General features: G+C 30.0%; 3 protein-coding genes across 4 annotated transcripts in view; 2 read left to right on the top strand and 1 right to left on the bottom strand.

Annotated features, from left to right (window-relative positions):
* Positions 1 to 16,747, bottom strand: part of lin-52 (DREAM core complex component lin-52) — a 450,123-nt gene that overhangs the window by 336,722 nt on the left and 96,654 nt on the right. The window lies entirely within an intron of this gene.
* On the top strand, positions 817 to 5,118 carry LOC141452345 (uncharacterized). The gene is made up of 7 exons (XM_074124384.1): positions 817 to 969; positions 1,551 to 1,641; positions 2,256 to 2,314; positions 2,409 to 2,444; positions 4,402 to 4,519; positions 4,610 to 4,680; positions 4,980 to 5,118. Exons 1-7 carry the CDS (start codon positions 910 to 912, stop codon positions 4,995 to 4,997), a joined length of 453 nt encoding a protein of 150 aa, XP_073980485.1. The 5' UTR covers positions 817 to 909; the 3' UTR covers positions 4,998 to 5,118.
* LOC141452340 (uncharacterized) lies at positions 8,392 to 13,222 on the top strand. Of its 2 annotated transcripts, XR_012457322.1 has the most exons (9): positions 8,392 to 8,522; positions 10,469 to 10,501; positions 10,588 to 10,678; positions 11,797 to 11,855; positions 11,944 to 11,979; positions 12,299 to 12,416; positions 12,502 to 12,572; positions 12,672 to 12,758; positions 13,015 to 13,222. XR_012457322.1 is itself a non-coding variant. In XM_074124376.1 (8 exons), exons 1-8 carry the CDS (start codon positions 8,463 to 8,465, stop codon positions 12,687 to 12,689), a joined length of 486 nt encoding a protein of 161 aa, XP_073980477.1. In that variant the 5' UTR covers positions 8,393 to 8,462; the 3' UTR covers positions 12,690 to 12,805. The 2 variants fall into 2 exon arrangements, 1 of the variants encoding a protein (XP_073980477.1); XM_074124376.1 differs by lacking the exon at positions 13,015 to 13,222 and having other exon boundaries at positions 8,393 to 8,522; positions 12,672 to 12,805.

Below are 16,747 nucleotides of genomic sequence, written 5' to 3'. Positions count from 1 at the left end.
ATCTTGAAATCGTCTTACCGAAATATTCGTGAGCACAAACAACTCACAGTTAATAACAAGTAGATTATTCATCAATAATTATTCATTTCTCAATTGTAATTTAATTTAGTCCCCCTAATTTTACTTATGGTAAAATACTGGAATAATTAGCTGTCCTAAAAATATGCATATCTTATTTACTTTATATTACATATATACAACAGTGTGGGGATGAATACCTAGATTGAGAATGTAATTGAAGAAAACTATATTATTTGCGATAAAGCCAGATAATTATTATTACCTATTGTTATAAACGTTTGACTACTACATCTTTGTGTACTAACAATTACATTAATCGAAGAATGAACTTAAACCGACGATTTTTATTTAAATATAAAATAAACAAAATCATTGATGTATGTTGGAGTAAGAATTTTTTTAGCCTCATATTTTTTTAAATTTTATATAACGTTTTCTTTTTAACATGTAATTAATAGTTTGATTATTATAAATTAATAGATATTAAAGTCAATCTACAGTGCTACTTGAACAAATATTTTGTAGATGAAAATGGCCAGGATAAGGGTCTGTGACATCTAATAAATTCTAAAAAATGTGAAGGAAAAGTTAATGCAGTAAAATTACTTAAATAATATCAACTAAGCATGAATGAAATGTTGGTTACTAGCTGATTTTTGGCGTTTAATCAACCCTTATACTTAACATTTAAAACTGTAAGTTTTTGTTGAGGAGATTCCCATATAGCATTATCATTTTCTGTTTGACCTTTCGTACCAATTGATAAAAGTTCAATCAACGTCATTTACTCAATAAATATAAATAGCATGAATGTAAAAAAAAAATGTGTATTATTAGAAAGCTAACTGGGAACTTCACAGTTTTAAATTATTCTAAAAGTGATTAATTATGCATTTATTCGGCTATATTTTGGTCGGTCTGGCTGTAGTAGATCTAGTTCTATCAATTGTAAGTATTTTCTAATAATTATTTTGATTGTGAGCAACAGTATACCTACAGTTTTTCACCTAAACTGCAATTTTGAAAAATACCTTGGTCAGACTTTTATTATAAATTTGCGAGAAAGAAAAGGCAGTTTTTAAGTGCTTTAAATAAATAGAAACGTTTCAAGAAGGAAAAAGTGCAATTGACACTATTTTAAAACAAAAAGTCTAATTAAGAGCCAAGAGGAGATGTTTGTAAATAAACATTGAATAATGTTAACTATAAATCCTTCCCGGTATTTTTCGCCCAATGCAGAACATTGGCTAGCTGTATCTAATTAATAAGCAAGTGTATAAAAGGATAGAATAAAAACATTTAAAGCAGCGTTTAATAAGCAATTTCTATTTTTTTAAGCGGGCTTTACGTACAACTTATCTAATTAGGTGTCTTGGAGGAGTAGATTAGTAAACAAACTTTACTGCAAAGTTCATTTTATTTAACATTAAATAAAATCCAAGGCCTAAACAGTGAATCGAATCATGTACCAGAATACAACTACAGCAATTAATAGTAACTTTAGTAACTGGAAATAAAAAATGTTTCAGCAAGAAATTAAAGGGCTTAACAAAAAGGAAATACAAGAGCTTGAACTAAGATCCCTTGAAGAGTGTCGAGTTGAATATAATGTGGACAAAAGTGTGTATAAATCCTTCATTTTAGTTAGATATCCCATTGTTTTAATTATAACTATCCAACAGCTATAACTGGTATTGTTTTATTCCATTTTCATTTTTAACGTAATATTTTGTTAATAAAGAGGAACAATTGTGAAAACTACTTTAACAGACTCCACGGGGACTGTGTGAAATAATGTTACATACAAACGTTAATTCTGTTAACAGCAAAGCTTAAGCGTAATTAAAATAAATTTCTGAATATTAAGCAGTAATGATCACAAAGTTTAATGCGTCATTTAATTTTACATTTGATTTAGAAGATGTTGAGTTTCAAGGAATTGTAAATGTTTATATTTACCATTTGCCATCCAGATAGAAGATAGATCTACCTCATTTTACAATCAAAATTTTATTATCTACTTTAACCATAATTTAAACAAAAATAAACAAATCATACTTTAATAGATGGTTTCTAATCTAAGGAAGTCTCTTAGGGTCACCCGAAATCCATTGAATCCTACAAAATAACTGAGCAGAAGCAGATTAGCCTTTTTGGAATAAACTAACATTTTATTTACTAATTAAAATACTTGATAAAAATGTGAATTTACGTATGAATATGTCAAAATACAGGTGAAGTACAGAACTACTTAGATATGGATAAGGTTATACCCGATAACGACGGCTTCAAGGTATGTTATTTTGTTCATGCTGTGTAATATAGTATTTTATTTCTTTAATGGTGAGCAATTATACCTAAGTCAATTTAAAAACGCTTATTTTCAGAAAGTATTGGGATGTTATGCTGGAAAAATGACGTTCGTAAGTATTTGATCTTTGTACACTTTCATTTATTTATTTATTTTTAGGCTCTATGATCGTATTGTTTCCTAAATTTTTTTTAAATTCAAGTATTGAGATACACCTAAAATATTGTAATATACAGAATATTTAGTATGTATAGATCGGTCAATGTTACTTACTACAGTCTAAGATGGACGTTGTCCTTCCCAAAATTCTTCTCCATATTGCGGATCTCATAACATATGGATTTTTACACGATAGAGGAGTTTTCCCATTCTTTACCACCATCCCTGGAGGATTGGTGGCTTTGATTTTAGGATGACCTCCTCTAGATAGTTTCCTTCTCCCTGGGTGTAGAGTTCTTCCTACCCTTTCACAGTTCACATTCTAACTAGTCCAGGAGACTGTCATTGTCAAATTCATCCGTCACCACACCCTAGGTGTACACCTTGCGGCCAGTTTAAGCCATCTTGGCCGAAATCTGACCAGGACCTCCATCTCTTGATTCTTTATTGATCCAGACCTCCAAAGGAATTGGTTGTCATAATCTTAGTCAGGATTGTTCAGCTTAACTGGGTGAACCTGGTGTAATGAAACGCATTACCTTCCCTAGGGCCCTAAATTAAACATTATTAAACAGCAATGTTTAGTTTCCTAAAATAATTGAAATAATGAGATGTACAGAATTAAGACAACATAACAGCAGAAGAATGGCTTAGTTTTCGACCATACACCCATATATACAACTAAAAATTCCAAAAGTTGTGTTGCCAGGTATGTTGGACAAACTTCACAATATCTTAACAGGAGATTATACCAACACCACTACTATTGCAAAACAAAGAAACCCAAAGATACATTATCTGCTCTCATTGAACACCATCTAGACTTGCAACACGATTTTGACTTTGACGCATCCATACTTGCTACTAACACTAACAGAAACAAACGTAACATATTAGAAATGATACACATTAGGCAACAAAAAACCTCCATTAACTTTAGGGCAGACATCAACAACCATTCATTCATCAAACTGTAACTTAACAATTACTGACCCCATACCTTAGGTTTTTCCAGCCCTATTGTTTTCACCCCTCACTTACCTCTATATAAACCCGCTTTTCCATGAATCCTCAACAGTTATGATGATTTAGCTTAACATTAAACTCCACAAATTTTACAGTGTAAGTCAACGTAAAATATTTTTTTTTAATTTTCATTTAATTTTTATAAGTATTACTACTATACATTCTAAATTTTCGACCATTTTTATTATTTATATTTTTATTTCAGTTTGTATTTACATTAATGTTGTATTGTTCCATCGAACAGACCCTGAAGAATACAATCAATTTGCCGAATCGTCGGTATAAAAAAAGAAATTGCTTCTCAATATTCCCAATGATAAAACAACAGTAGATCTATAACTGCACCTACTGTTGCCTTTAAGATCAGTTTAATCTTAAATAAAAGACTTCAAGTCATAAAATGAAGCCATCAGATTCGAGGCTTCAGCTTGCTGCTCTTGGATGTCCGGAAATGGACTGTGTTTTCTGATGCAATAAAACATTGTCCGAAGATTGGCCAATGCCTTAAGCGCAATACTCACAAATTTTGACGTGTCTTAAATTTAAAACCAAAATTCGGGAATCTTATAACGAACGGTGCATCCTTTTTAGTTAGTACTATAATTCCCTTGTCATCAAGTTATTTCACTGATTCTTGCCCACCTGCTCTCTTTAAAATCAATTAATCAATGGATCATATCTCTAATAACATCTTTCATTGCAACAGCTTCTTTAAAATGCAATGAAATCATAGTATTTTTTTCAGATGATACTTCTTTATTATAATGAAAAATAAAAAAAAACTCTAAAAAAGGTTATTTATGTTTTATAGATACATTTAACTTTTTTTTTATTTAGCTTTTCTATGAAATTTATATAAAAGAAGTTCATTTATTTTAAAATAGGTTGATGACACTCGAATCAATTGGGATAAAGTTAGATTAGCGGCCGAAATATATCACGAGAATGAAAAGGAATATCGAGATAAATCTTTGAAATTGATCGATGAATGTGAAAAAAAATGTAAGTTATGTACTTTGTAACGCAGTGATTATTGCTTAAAATTATTATTATTATTTGTTATCAATTATCATTTTCTATTTATAAATTTAGCATACGAGGGACTTAGTCATAACGAAGTAAGCTATGTAGTTGCGAAGTGTATTAAAGATGGCTACGTACAGGTAAGGATATTTGAATAAAATTGGACAGATTTTTTTTTTTTAATTTCTTTTTCAAATTCAACTTAATTATGGCAAGATAGTTTTTGAGTCTAGAACAACAGAAAAAAATTGAAATTCACCTGCTTTATGAGTTTAACTCATTGATTGAATCTATAAATTACGATATGTACTTTTATTTTTTTTAGAAAAGGGTCTCAACTTCTTCTTTAAACCGTTTTCTCTTAAAAACTAATCGCAAACATCTTCTCTGACTATGCATGCATAATTCATAAAATTCATGACTAAATTTGTGTTTACAGAGAGGCATAAAATGGTAATTTTTTGAACGGACCATAATTGTAGGACCAGAAGATACGCTACAAATAAATAACCTTTTCATCTTATTATGTTTATTGTAAAGAAAAAAGAAATTATATAATATACATACAAAAAAAAGTATACTAGCTATTTATTTTTACCAATATGACATCATTCAGCAAATGTGCAGGGGACATCGGTAATTAAACCAAACTGATTCGCTGGACCAAAGCCCGACATGGACTAGTTCTTTCAGATGTGGAATTATGTGAGATCAAAAAATATAATGAATCAGTCGCTTTTCTAGATTTTAAATAATAGTAAATTTCAAATGTATTTTTCATTTTCTTGTTTTTTTTTTGCAACTAGAGAACGCGGTAAATCAGCCGAGAAGCGTTCACAAACCGTTCCATATTTTTAAACATTTCTCTTACAGCGTTTTCTTTAAGTGGTATAAACATCGATTGTTAATGGCGTTGAAGCTTTTTGTGAGCAAAAATATGTTAAAGTTAAAAAGGCAGTTCAACTTATAAATTAAACATTGAAATGAAAGAAAATATTCTTGCAACTTTAATAATTGAAAGAATAATTTCATTAATAGTGGCAATTAAAATAAAAATTATCTCTTGACTCGTTTTCTTTTGTAAATTGTTTTCATGTGTAAATCATGAACTGCTTCATAAGATTTATTTTCAGCATTTCCAGAGACTCTCGCATTTCGCACTACTACGATGAGTTGAAGTGGCTTTTTCCCTTGTCTACCGCCGCCAGTATTATTTGGGCTTCATTCCTTTTCCAATCTCAAAGGCCATCTTATATTATCCAACTCTTCAAGTTCAAATGCTCGATCCATTCCTGTAATACTAGATCTCGTTCCTCTGAATATTTCGTCACACCATACTTCATCTTTCGACAAATCCTTCCTAATTCGCGCTACCTCTCTCTGGAACTCCTTACCTTCATCTGTCCGCCAAGCTCCTACCCTTTCCATCTTTAAATCCCTTCTGTTCAATTATCTCCTTTCTATCCAGCTTTCTTCGAATACTTATTTTTATTTCTAAATATCTAACATACAGGTCAAACCAATAGGGCCTCCAATTGTACATGTTATTATTCTTAGGGGACTATAGCCCCAGGATAATAAATCTATTTTCTATTCTAAATTGAGTTTTTATTATTCGGTAAAGTAATACAAATAATAGCAACATTTCCTGTCTCAAGTTCCTCATCAAAATCTTTATTTCAAACGTTTCGAACTACCAAGAGTTCATCGTCAGCATTGGTTAATTAAAGAGAAAACAGAGGTAACAATATTTAAATAAATTTATTTCATTTCCCCATCGTTTTTTAAATTTTTTCCTGTACATTATTCTATTTTTTTCAAAACTTCTATTAATTTATTAAGCCTCTAATCTTTTATTTCATTAGGTAATGTCTAACATATAATAAGTGTGAGTCAATAACCAATTTTTGAAAGTAAAAGATGTTTTATATGCACAAAAATGAAGATTTCTTTACTTTGATGAATTAAATTGCAGTCCTTCTTCATCCTAATAAACATTTAAAAATAAATAAATATATTTTTACCATTTAATTATGTATTTGCGCACATGCAATAATATAGTGACTTGTGAAAAGATAAGTTTCCGTATTATATTTGTCCCTTCAAAGAACTCTAAAATGTCGGTGTAAAAGAGTAGAAGTTAACTCAATCCACTTTTACACTTAGTCCTGCTTTTACTCGTAAATGATGAGTAACATTAGTAAACATTGACCAGAGGCTGACTGCGCACTGAAAAGGCTACGAGCGTCAATGACCTCGTTTAGGCGTTCTAATTAAAAAGAATAAACAATTTACAAGTCCATACTAGTGTATCTTAGTTTTGGCCGATGATTTGGCGCAGGGATCTACAGTTCAATCAGACATTGATCCAATCTTCAACATTATACAGAAGCTAATATTAGTAGATGGTAATTATTGGTAAATTAGTAATTATGGGTAATGTCAATGTGTGTCATACATCTCTCACATAGTCTAACCACCATATCATATCCAAGCCTATAATGGGAAGAACACTCAGTACTGGAAAAATTTTGCAATAGCTACCCAAAAACGAGGTGTTAAAAACATATGTAAGAAGTAAGGGTGTCATTGTTCCAGTCGAACTTGTGCTCAGTTATTGATTCAATTCCGTGGGCCAATATAATAATTAATTAGGAACTCTATTTATGGATGTGATACTTGGGTCATTAAGTATTGATTTAATTTCTTTTAGAATGTCAAAATGGCATTAAATATTATAAAATTATATAGAAGAAATCTGTATAAAATAGCACTGAAAAACGTTCACAAGAGCTTTTTAAATTAATAAAGATGGAGAAAAATACTTTGTATTTGCTAATTATACCATGTTATTATATATTGGAAACTCTTATTTCTTTTCATCTTTATTAGTTACAACACTTCACATATTAATGTAAGAAGAAAAGGTATGGTCTGCTTCTCGTATTATTTATATTATTGGAATCGGTGGCCTTAAATTAACTAAGGAATAAAATGCAAGCTTTGTAAATACAATATCACCGCAAAATTAAAAATCCAGAAGAGAAATACAGCACACGAGGTAAATCTATCTAGAGATTTCTGAAGAAATGCAGTGACTTATTGCCGCAGGTTATTAAAGAAATTTAAATTCAATACTTTTTTAGCCAAGGTTTCTGTGAAAGAACCTTGAGCGAGACTTGAAGCATTTACTTGAGGTCTATGTATTGTGCCTGGCAAGAAGAGAATAGCTAGTTTTTAAGATATTTAAATGGAAGCAATCTTCAGGAGATATTCCTAATTTAATAAGTTAAGGGAAGGCGACAATTTAAGCGAAAATTTCTTTAAATCTAATACCTATCAAAATGTTACAATCACTTAGTATTTAATCATTTATTGATTTTTATTTTTAATGGTAGCTTTTTAGACAAATAAAAAACAAAATCTTTTTTTCTTCTGTGTCTATCTCTGCCGCTTATCTGACAGGAATTTTTGTTCAGCGTGATAACCAAGAGAAGGAGATAAGTAGAAATATAAAATGATGCCTCTTTCTGATTTCAGCAAATTAATGTAAAGGAAAATCCCCAGTAACAATAATTTTCTGATAAATAAAACACTGAATTATCTATTTTCTAAGAGAAATTTATAGCGTTTAATAAACAAATATAATTTGAAAATGTACATAAATGAATCTACTACATTATCTCGAATTAGCAACCTTTCAGCACTTCTGCCCTTAAAATGATTGTAGACTGACCTATAACCCGAAGATAAAGAAGCCTTTATTAGTGTATTTGTAAAAATAACTATTTCAGTAATAAAAAAAAAATCAACCTTATTATCAAAAATTAACGAAGTTTTGTGTTTCATTAATAGCTATTATATAAGGGAAAGATTCCATTGCCTCCAGATACATTATAGAATCAGTTTAATACACGACACTATGTCAAAATTGTATTTTTGTTTAGTTTTACTGACAGCATTTTACTTTGCACAATCACATGTAAGTATCTTCAAGCACCTTTTTATGTTCATGACATTAAGTAGATCAAAATTTAATAGTTCACTTAAATCTTGGTCACTGATAAATATGGGAACTGAAATCTGTAAATAGTTCACAGAATAACGGAATGCCTAACAATAAGTACTTTTTTTGTGAGCAAAATCAGCACCTAATAATATATAAACTGCAATGTAGACCAGAACCTTGTATACCTATATAAATTAACCTTTGAAAAAGTGCTCTCAACTTGCTTAAAATTATTAAGTTTTTTTTGAGTAACTAAATATTTATAATTGGGTTTCACTGGTTTCTGACTTATACATTGAAGATGAACTTTTAAGAAATAACCGGGATCAATTATTTTAAAAGTTTTTTTGCATTAAATTAGAAGTAATTCTGAATTCAGTCCTATTACGTTTCTAAGATCCATCACAAACATTACTCAAACGACAAAATTCTTAACTCAAAAGCGCCTATTACTACAAATTTAACTGAAAATAAGAATAAATGTAGAATTAAATCAAAATACAAAAATTATTAAAAATGAACTCATTACTACAATAACCTTAGTGTCTTTTTCTCAAAAGGGGATAATAAAACGTTTGTTTAGAGCAGAATGTAACACCAACACCGCTATGTACCCATAGTTTTATGGCCAAATATTGCTATCCTTACCAAAAAACAATAATAAGTAGTAATAGTTTGAGTTACTCTCAAACTCGGCTTACAATTAATTTGAACACCTCTCTTATTACTGAATAAAGACTGACCTACCAAACTTTAGCTCTAATTAACAGATAACTATATTATTTACTAAGTAATCAACGGTACTTCTGCAACCTCATTGCTCTAGACTCTTTATACATCTGCCCTTAAATCTTTACCATCTTATGGTAGCCCCGAATGGACGGGCGATTTTAAGTTTGCAGCAAATGCTGTCTGAGGTACACTGTGGTGTTTAGGAAAAGAAGGAATCCATAGAAAAGTGGATATACGCTTAATAAAACACTTTATAGATAGGAGAACAGACAATTTTTCTAGAGAATCTACGTACTACTGAGGATGCATGACAGTGAGATGACTGAGACTAGAAGGGAAGACAAACCAATGACGACGACTGAAATCTACTGTTTCTATTATAGGACGTACTTCTAAAATTAGTGAAAAGCTAATGATAATTTTAAATGTACAATTTTAGTTTTATTGTATTGTATTTTGTAAGATAGAAACAAACAGTCTGGAATATTAAGGATATTTTTCTTCATAACAAATAAAATAAAATAAATAATTCTTAACTAGATATGTTATGAATGACATAAGATTGTTACAAAGTCGTATCGCTAGCGTGAACTTTTTTAAAAAAATTATTATTTTTTTTGATAGAATGTTTTTCAATTTAGACCACAATGATATGGCAGATCATAAAGCTGCCACAGTTGTTTTATGCAATCTATCTAAAATTTCATTACTGAGAATCATGTATCGGAACATGTATCTGGCAGACTACATATTTATTCAATAAATTATTTTTGCATTTAGCGCTCTTGTATATATTTAGCCAATAGCCAAAACGCTGGAACAGTCCCAATCAAAATGGACGTATCGAAAGCACCACAAAATACCCTAAAGTATAATCATTTCTATCAAAGTAGTTGCATTAAATTGTGCACTCTTATTGAAAGGATTTAGCACGATGGTTAACATACTGGAATGGTAAGCAGAGATCCCAGATTGGAATATCGTGTGAGCTGTCGGGAAACCGGCAGTCCACTAGAAAATACAATAGTCACTGGCGTCCTATAAATAAATAATGATAAATTTAAAATTAAAATATCCTAAATGCAATTTAAATGTACAAGTAAGTCAAAGTGAGAGCGGCAAATTGTAAATAAAAATAATGTCTCTAAAAGAAGTTAAAGAAGTAACTCCTCACCCTTATTTTACAGAGCGTGCAAAGAAGAGAAGTCCAAAATGAAGAGGTAATACTAACATTGAAGTTAACATTAGTAACATTGGCCAAAGATAAAAACAAATGTAGAAAATTAAGTAATTCTAAACATTTCAGGTTGTGTTAAACAGCTTGACACCAGATCAAATGGATGAACTCGAGAGGAAAGTCTATGAAGAATGTGCTCTTAAATTAAATATTTGCAAATGTAAGTATCAATTTCAGGAGTTTAATTCAGGAGTTCAATTTAAACTTTACTAAACACGACAAACTTTCCTAGATGAGAACGTTTCTTTTTATTTTTTATTTATACCGAGTGGTTTTAATTTAATGTTTAGATTTATTTAATTGTTTTGAAGCAACAGTGATGGTTTTCTTTTGTACTAAATGAAGCTTTCATTTCTTGCTCTAATAGGAACTCATTAGGTGTTCCATTTCTATTCGTTGTTGTTAAATAATTAAGATATTACTTTAATAGAGCTTATCTGTGCAGTCTTTCTACAAAAGATTTATTTCGTATATTTTAATTTTTGTGATTTTTTACTCATACATTTACAGTGTTAAATTCAGTTAAAGTTACAAGCGAATATGGAAGTCAATAGTAGAGGCCAGTTATATATTCTACTCAAAAAATACAATGGGAATATAAAAGACCAAGGAAACGAAAGTAAAAACATGTAATCAATAATGGAAACCCTATAAAGCGATGGGAAACTGAGACCGAAGACGGGCCATTTTTTTTTACATTTAATGCCAAGTGAACAAAATGTGTCTAATGCAGGTTTTGCCATTTATAAACTATTAGGTATAAGAACTTGTTAATAACAGCAATGAGAACGCTCTTTCGGTGAATTAAGTGTAAAATGTTGCACCGTGGGGGCAAGTTTCTTCGCTTTTTTAAAATGCTAGGAAGGTCAATACTTGAAACTATGGTAACCTGTAACTGAATGTATGATTAATTCACTTCTTCCTAATTGGTAGATGGAAATTAAGCCCAGCCTGAAAATGTAGGCGATTACTTTACTTTTTAAAAACTAACTTCTCCCTTTCAAATAATTATTTTAATTTCATTTTTTTAGAACAAGTTTGTTTTCAATATATTGTGAAACTGTTGATTAATGTTTTGTCAGTCAAATTAGATTCCGAGAGCAGTTTTGTGAGGAATTGTAGTGTCAAAAAATGACAATGCTCTCTGAATTTTGCTCGTGTCCACAATTTTATTTTGGTTTTGTATTTTGGTAACCAATACATAGTGGGAAAATATTTTTCTAAGTTTGTGACAACTATATTCAATACGTTAACGAGCTTCTTTCTTTTTTGTTCCAGGTCATATTGAAAAGTATTACAGAAACGATACCGGAGTACCAGATTCTGTTGAATTCAAAGTTAGTTATTTATTAGCTTGAAATTATTGGACTATAAACCCTTGTTTTGCTTAAATACTTACGCTAATAAAAAATTGAAATTTTACAGAAAATTGCTGGCTGTTATGGAGAAAAAATGGGATATGTAAGTGTAAATATTTCTTCATCAAACTTCCAATCCAATCTAAAGATTTTCTGCGTTCATAAAAGTGATCATTACAACAATAATACGACACAGCATATTTTATAAAAAATTTAAATCTTTGCTTTGCAATTTGTTTTTTCTCCAGCAAACTGAAATTCGCCACTTTTTATTCGATCCTATTTTGCTATTTTCTGAAAGTAGATTTCTTATTTATAAGCACTGAACTTATTGCATTCTAATGAAATCTGTAATCCACGAGAGTCAATAAAGCTAAAATTATTAATTATTGGATAAAATATAAATAATTTGATATAAACAGGTCTCGGGAACAAAACCAAATTGGGAAAGGATAAGAGAGAGCTACGAAGTATATTACAAAGATAACAAGGAAGATCTTGAAACAGCTTTAAAAATTGTGAATGAATGCCAGAAACTTCGTAAGTTCCCTATAATTTCAATAAATACTAATATTTAATAAATCTTCATTTGTGATGCAAACATTAACACTTGTATTTCGTACAGCTCTTGATAACATGGATGGAAACGAAGTCAATTACGCTCTGGCGAAGTGTACTAAAGAAGGATACCTAAAGGTAATGAAATTTTCCTAACAGAAAAGAATCACATCTATTTTTAATTTAATATTTTGCCAAAGGATCTATACAAATTAAACAAATATGTTCATTTTTCAGTCTGACCTAGAATGGTAAATTTGAAGCAAACATTACCCATTAATTGAGGACATCCAAGAAAGCAATCTGATTAAATAACCTAAATTTGTGAGTTGGAAATGATTAATTTGAATAAAAGTAATGAACAAATGAAATTAATTTATTTTCTATATTAATTATTTACTAAGTAGGCTCATAAACTGGGTGTTATTGAACCCTAAATGTAAAAAGAAATTCATTAACCCTGGTGAAATTTCATATATTTCATGGTTTTACCCCGTTTAGTAGGGAACAGAGTGGGTACCTAACTCACGTAGTAGATATAGTAGGTATTAGAAATGAAATATTGGAATGATTTGAACAGGTGACCGAAATGGAAAACATATTGAGAAGAATTCAGTTGAATCATAATCACCTTCTTGGTTCCACGTGAAGTAAAGCATGATTGGCTTTATCCTAGAATCCTGACGGATTTAGCACAGATATTTTGAACATTTATATATATATATATTATATAAAAGATATTGGAAAATTATATATACATATATACAAAAATATACTATTTATTTTTACCAATGTGACATAATTCATCAAATGTGTAAGGGACATCGGTAATTAAACCAAACTGATTCGCTGGTCCAAAGCCCGACATGGACTAGTTCTTTCAGATATGGAATTTTGTGGAATGGAAAAATATAAATCAGTATTGGTTACTGAGTTGATAAGGAAGGTAATTTGATGGCTCTATTTTGGAATATACACGTCTTTTCAAATATTTATTAAACAACTTGAATTTATGTTAGCAATAGATTTTATTTTGTTAGACGAAACATAGCTAGTCTCAGATGTTTCACTTAATTTTTTAATAATTCAAAATTTTTCTGAACATGATCTTATACGCGGATGACATTGTTATGCTGTCTGGTACCAGAAATGATGCACAGTGTCAATTAGATTTGTTAGAAAAGTATTGTCAGATGTGGGGTTTAACTGTAAAACGTTGATAAGACTGTTGTTCTTCCCTTCCAGAGAGGTTCAAAAATGGGTAATATTAAACATTTATGTTATAAGTCATCTAAACTTAATTTTGTGAAAAAATTTACTTACTTGGGTGTCGTGTTTACAAGTTCCCTAAAATTTCGAGCTGCATGCGATGAGTTTATTAAGAAATTTAATGTAGCAAATTCAGTTGTGATAAATATTTTAAGAAGGTGCAAGTCTGATAAGTGGTCGACTAAAGTTGGTTTATTTGACTCACTAGCAGAGAGTGTCCTGCTTTATGTATCTGAGGTGTGGGCCTGTAACTACACCGATCTAATAGAAAGAGGCCAAATTAGATTTTTAAAATCTATCCTAGGTTTAACTCGAACAACTCCTGATTCCTATGTTCGTGTGGAGACAGGCAGAGTCCATAGTAGATGGAAATTATTTAAAAGAATGGTAAACTGGTACATTAAAATATTAAATATGAACTCAGACTGTTTACCTAAAATAATTTATAATAGAATGGCAGAATTAGAGAAAATTAATCTTTTATTTAATTGGTACAACACATTTAAATCTTATTTAATTTCTATTGGTAAAGCAGAAGTGTTGAACATTTAAAGTGGTTCACAAGTATTAAATATCAAAAATGGTCTCTCTGTGAATCTTTTAAAAACTCTCCAATTTGTAAAGATATTGAATTTGTTGTGAACTCTTCGTTTAATTTACATTTCCGTCTCTGCAGTTCGTTAACTTTTGGAGAGGAGTATTTATTAACTAATAGATGTCATATTAATAAGATAAGAATTATTGCACAACTAAGATTATTAAATAAAAAATATCCCTCTCTATACCTTAACTTTAAAAATTATAAATTTTTTCCAGACAGAGTATGTTCTCTTTGTTCGTTAAAACATGAAGATAATATCTACCACTTTCTTTCTTATTGTTGCAAATTTAATAAAATTAGAGAAAAATATTTGGCTAAATATAAGAATCCCTCTCCTGTAGCTCAGGGAGAATATGTGTCTATGGAGACTTTGCTGTATAAAATTGATATTAGCAAAATTAATGACATATATTTATATATTTTAAAGGGATTGGAAGTTAGATCAATGAACCATATTAATATCTGAATTTGCCATTTTCAAAATTTGAATTGTAAAAGAAAGATGTTTTTTTTTTTAATTTGTTATGGAGTCTACTTTATTTATTTATTTTATTTTTATTATTATTATTATTATTTTTTTTTGACTAGAACTATTATTTTTTGATAAGGATTGATATTTCAGTATTATTTAAATATTCTGTTTGAGAACTTAGATCTTTCTGTTCAGTTTCTTTTATGTTTCTGTTTTTATGAACTGTTATGTTTATTGCAATAACACCAACCCTTTGTATAAGTTAAATCTTGAAACAAATAAAAATATTATTATAATTCACAATTTTTACATTATCAACAATAAGGCTGTAAAAGAAAAAAATCCAAAGTTCGTGCTTTTGGTGGCCTATTGGCTTTTATTAGTAAAAAATATAATTATAAATTAATAGATGTTTGCCACTATTGGATATTTGTATTTATTAGTTCACGTAATTTGAAAATTATAATTGGTTGTGTCCTCTTGACCCTATGAATATTATATAGAATTTACAGTCATTATTACCAAAAATATTGTACAATATTTATGAGAATGTTAAAATCTATAGGAGGTGATAAAAATTGCCGTTTAAGCTCATTAAACTCTGGGGAGTCAGACATACGATATATTGGTACATATTTACAGGAATGTAAACAATTTAAAGATAATATAAGTAATAGTAGAGGGTTAAATTTGTGAGATTTCATGGAATCTCATGGGCATGTACGTATTAAATGGTAGGTCGATTGGTGATAATGAAGGCCACATTCCATTAAATCATAAGAGAATCAGTTTTTTTTATTCTCTTATTCTTTCGAAAGCCATAGTCATAGGTTTATTAAGGAGAGGAAGTATTCTTGGAGGTTGTGAGATTAGCATGTTTCAGGTATTTTCACTTCAGGATGATCGACAGAAGAAAGTAATGGATCATTGCATCTGAAACTTCAGTAATTATTAAACTCTAAAGAGAAGCTATTATTGTGATTAAGTATGGACGATCTCATTGTACGACATGGTTACATCGTACATGTAAGTACTGTTTCAGGAATTTTACGTCTTGAGTTTGTCATCGGTTTTTATCTTTAAACGTTCACTGAAGCAATAAATGATAAGAGAACCAACAACTCAGAGAGATGTGACGCCCTTACAGCGCCAGAAGTAAAAACAACATTGTCCATAGCCTTTAAAGAGCTGAGAATTAAAACCAACTCGTACCACCGAGTCAAAAGAAAAAAATACAATTGCATTCTTTAGGGAAAGAAGCCAACTGCAGCTTAAAACAAATTTAAAACTTTCTGAATTCGTTCTTAATGATATTACAACTTAAATGAATCCACATAAACAAATAATGCAACACATAAATAAAGCTACTGAGGAAAGTTTTTACTTTTCGGGTAAAAAAAATTGATGTTTTGGATACCTTTAAATGCTTTAATTTAACTTTTTAAGATATGGTCTCGAGAGCGACATATCGGCTGCTAAAAGAATTCTTTCTGGATCTAAATTTACTTCTTGGGCTTGCAAACAAAAAGTTTTTGATTGCTGCATTTGTTCTGTATTGCTCTATATTAGTGAAATCTGGGCGCTTATATATACTGAACAGATTGAAGTGGTACAGACAAAGCTTATCAAATCATTATTTCTTTTTGGCAACGTAATACTTCAGGTTATATGGTCAGAATAGAGACTGAAAAAGTTAAATTGAAGTATTTTGTTTGTTAATGACTTGTGTGTTATCTATGCTAAAGGTAACCGATATGAGATAAACAGCCTTGAACTTTGTCCGTTATGTAATTATGAAACAGAGAACTTGGCACATATTTTTATCAGTTTTCAGGGTTACCTTGAAAGTACCTTTCAAAATATTTTCCACTAACTGCTGAAAATTTTATTAATTATTAAAAAACGGTTGACATGGAATCCCCATACTAGACTGAAAAAAACAAGAAACTAACAAGCGCTACAAACTTCTCG

The sequence above is a fragment of the Rhodnius prolixus genome, unplaced genomic scaffold, assembly GCF_049639745.1.
Source record: "Rhodnius prolixus isolate KJV_2025 unplaced genomic scaffold, Rpr scaffold_3, whole genome shotgun sequence".
Taxonomy (NCBI): Eukaryota; Metazoa; Arthropoda; class Insecta; order Hemiptera; family Reduviidae; genus Rhodnius; species Rhodnius prolixus.
This window is presented reverse-complemented; position numbering and strand designations above follow the sequence as displayed.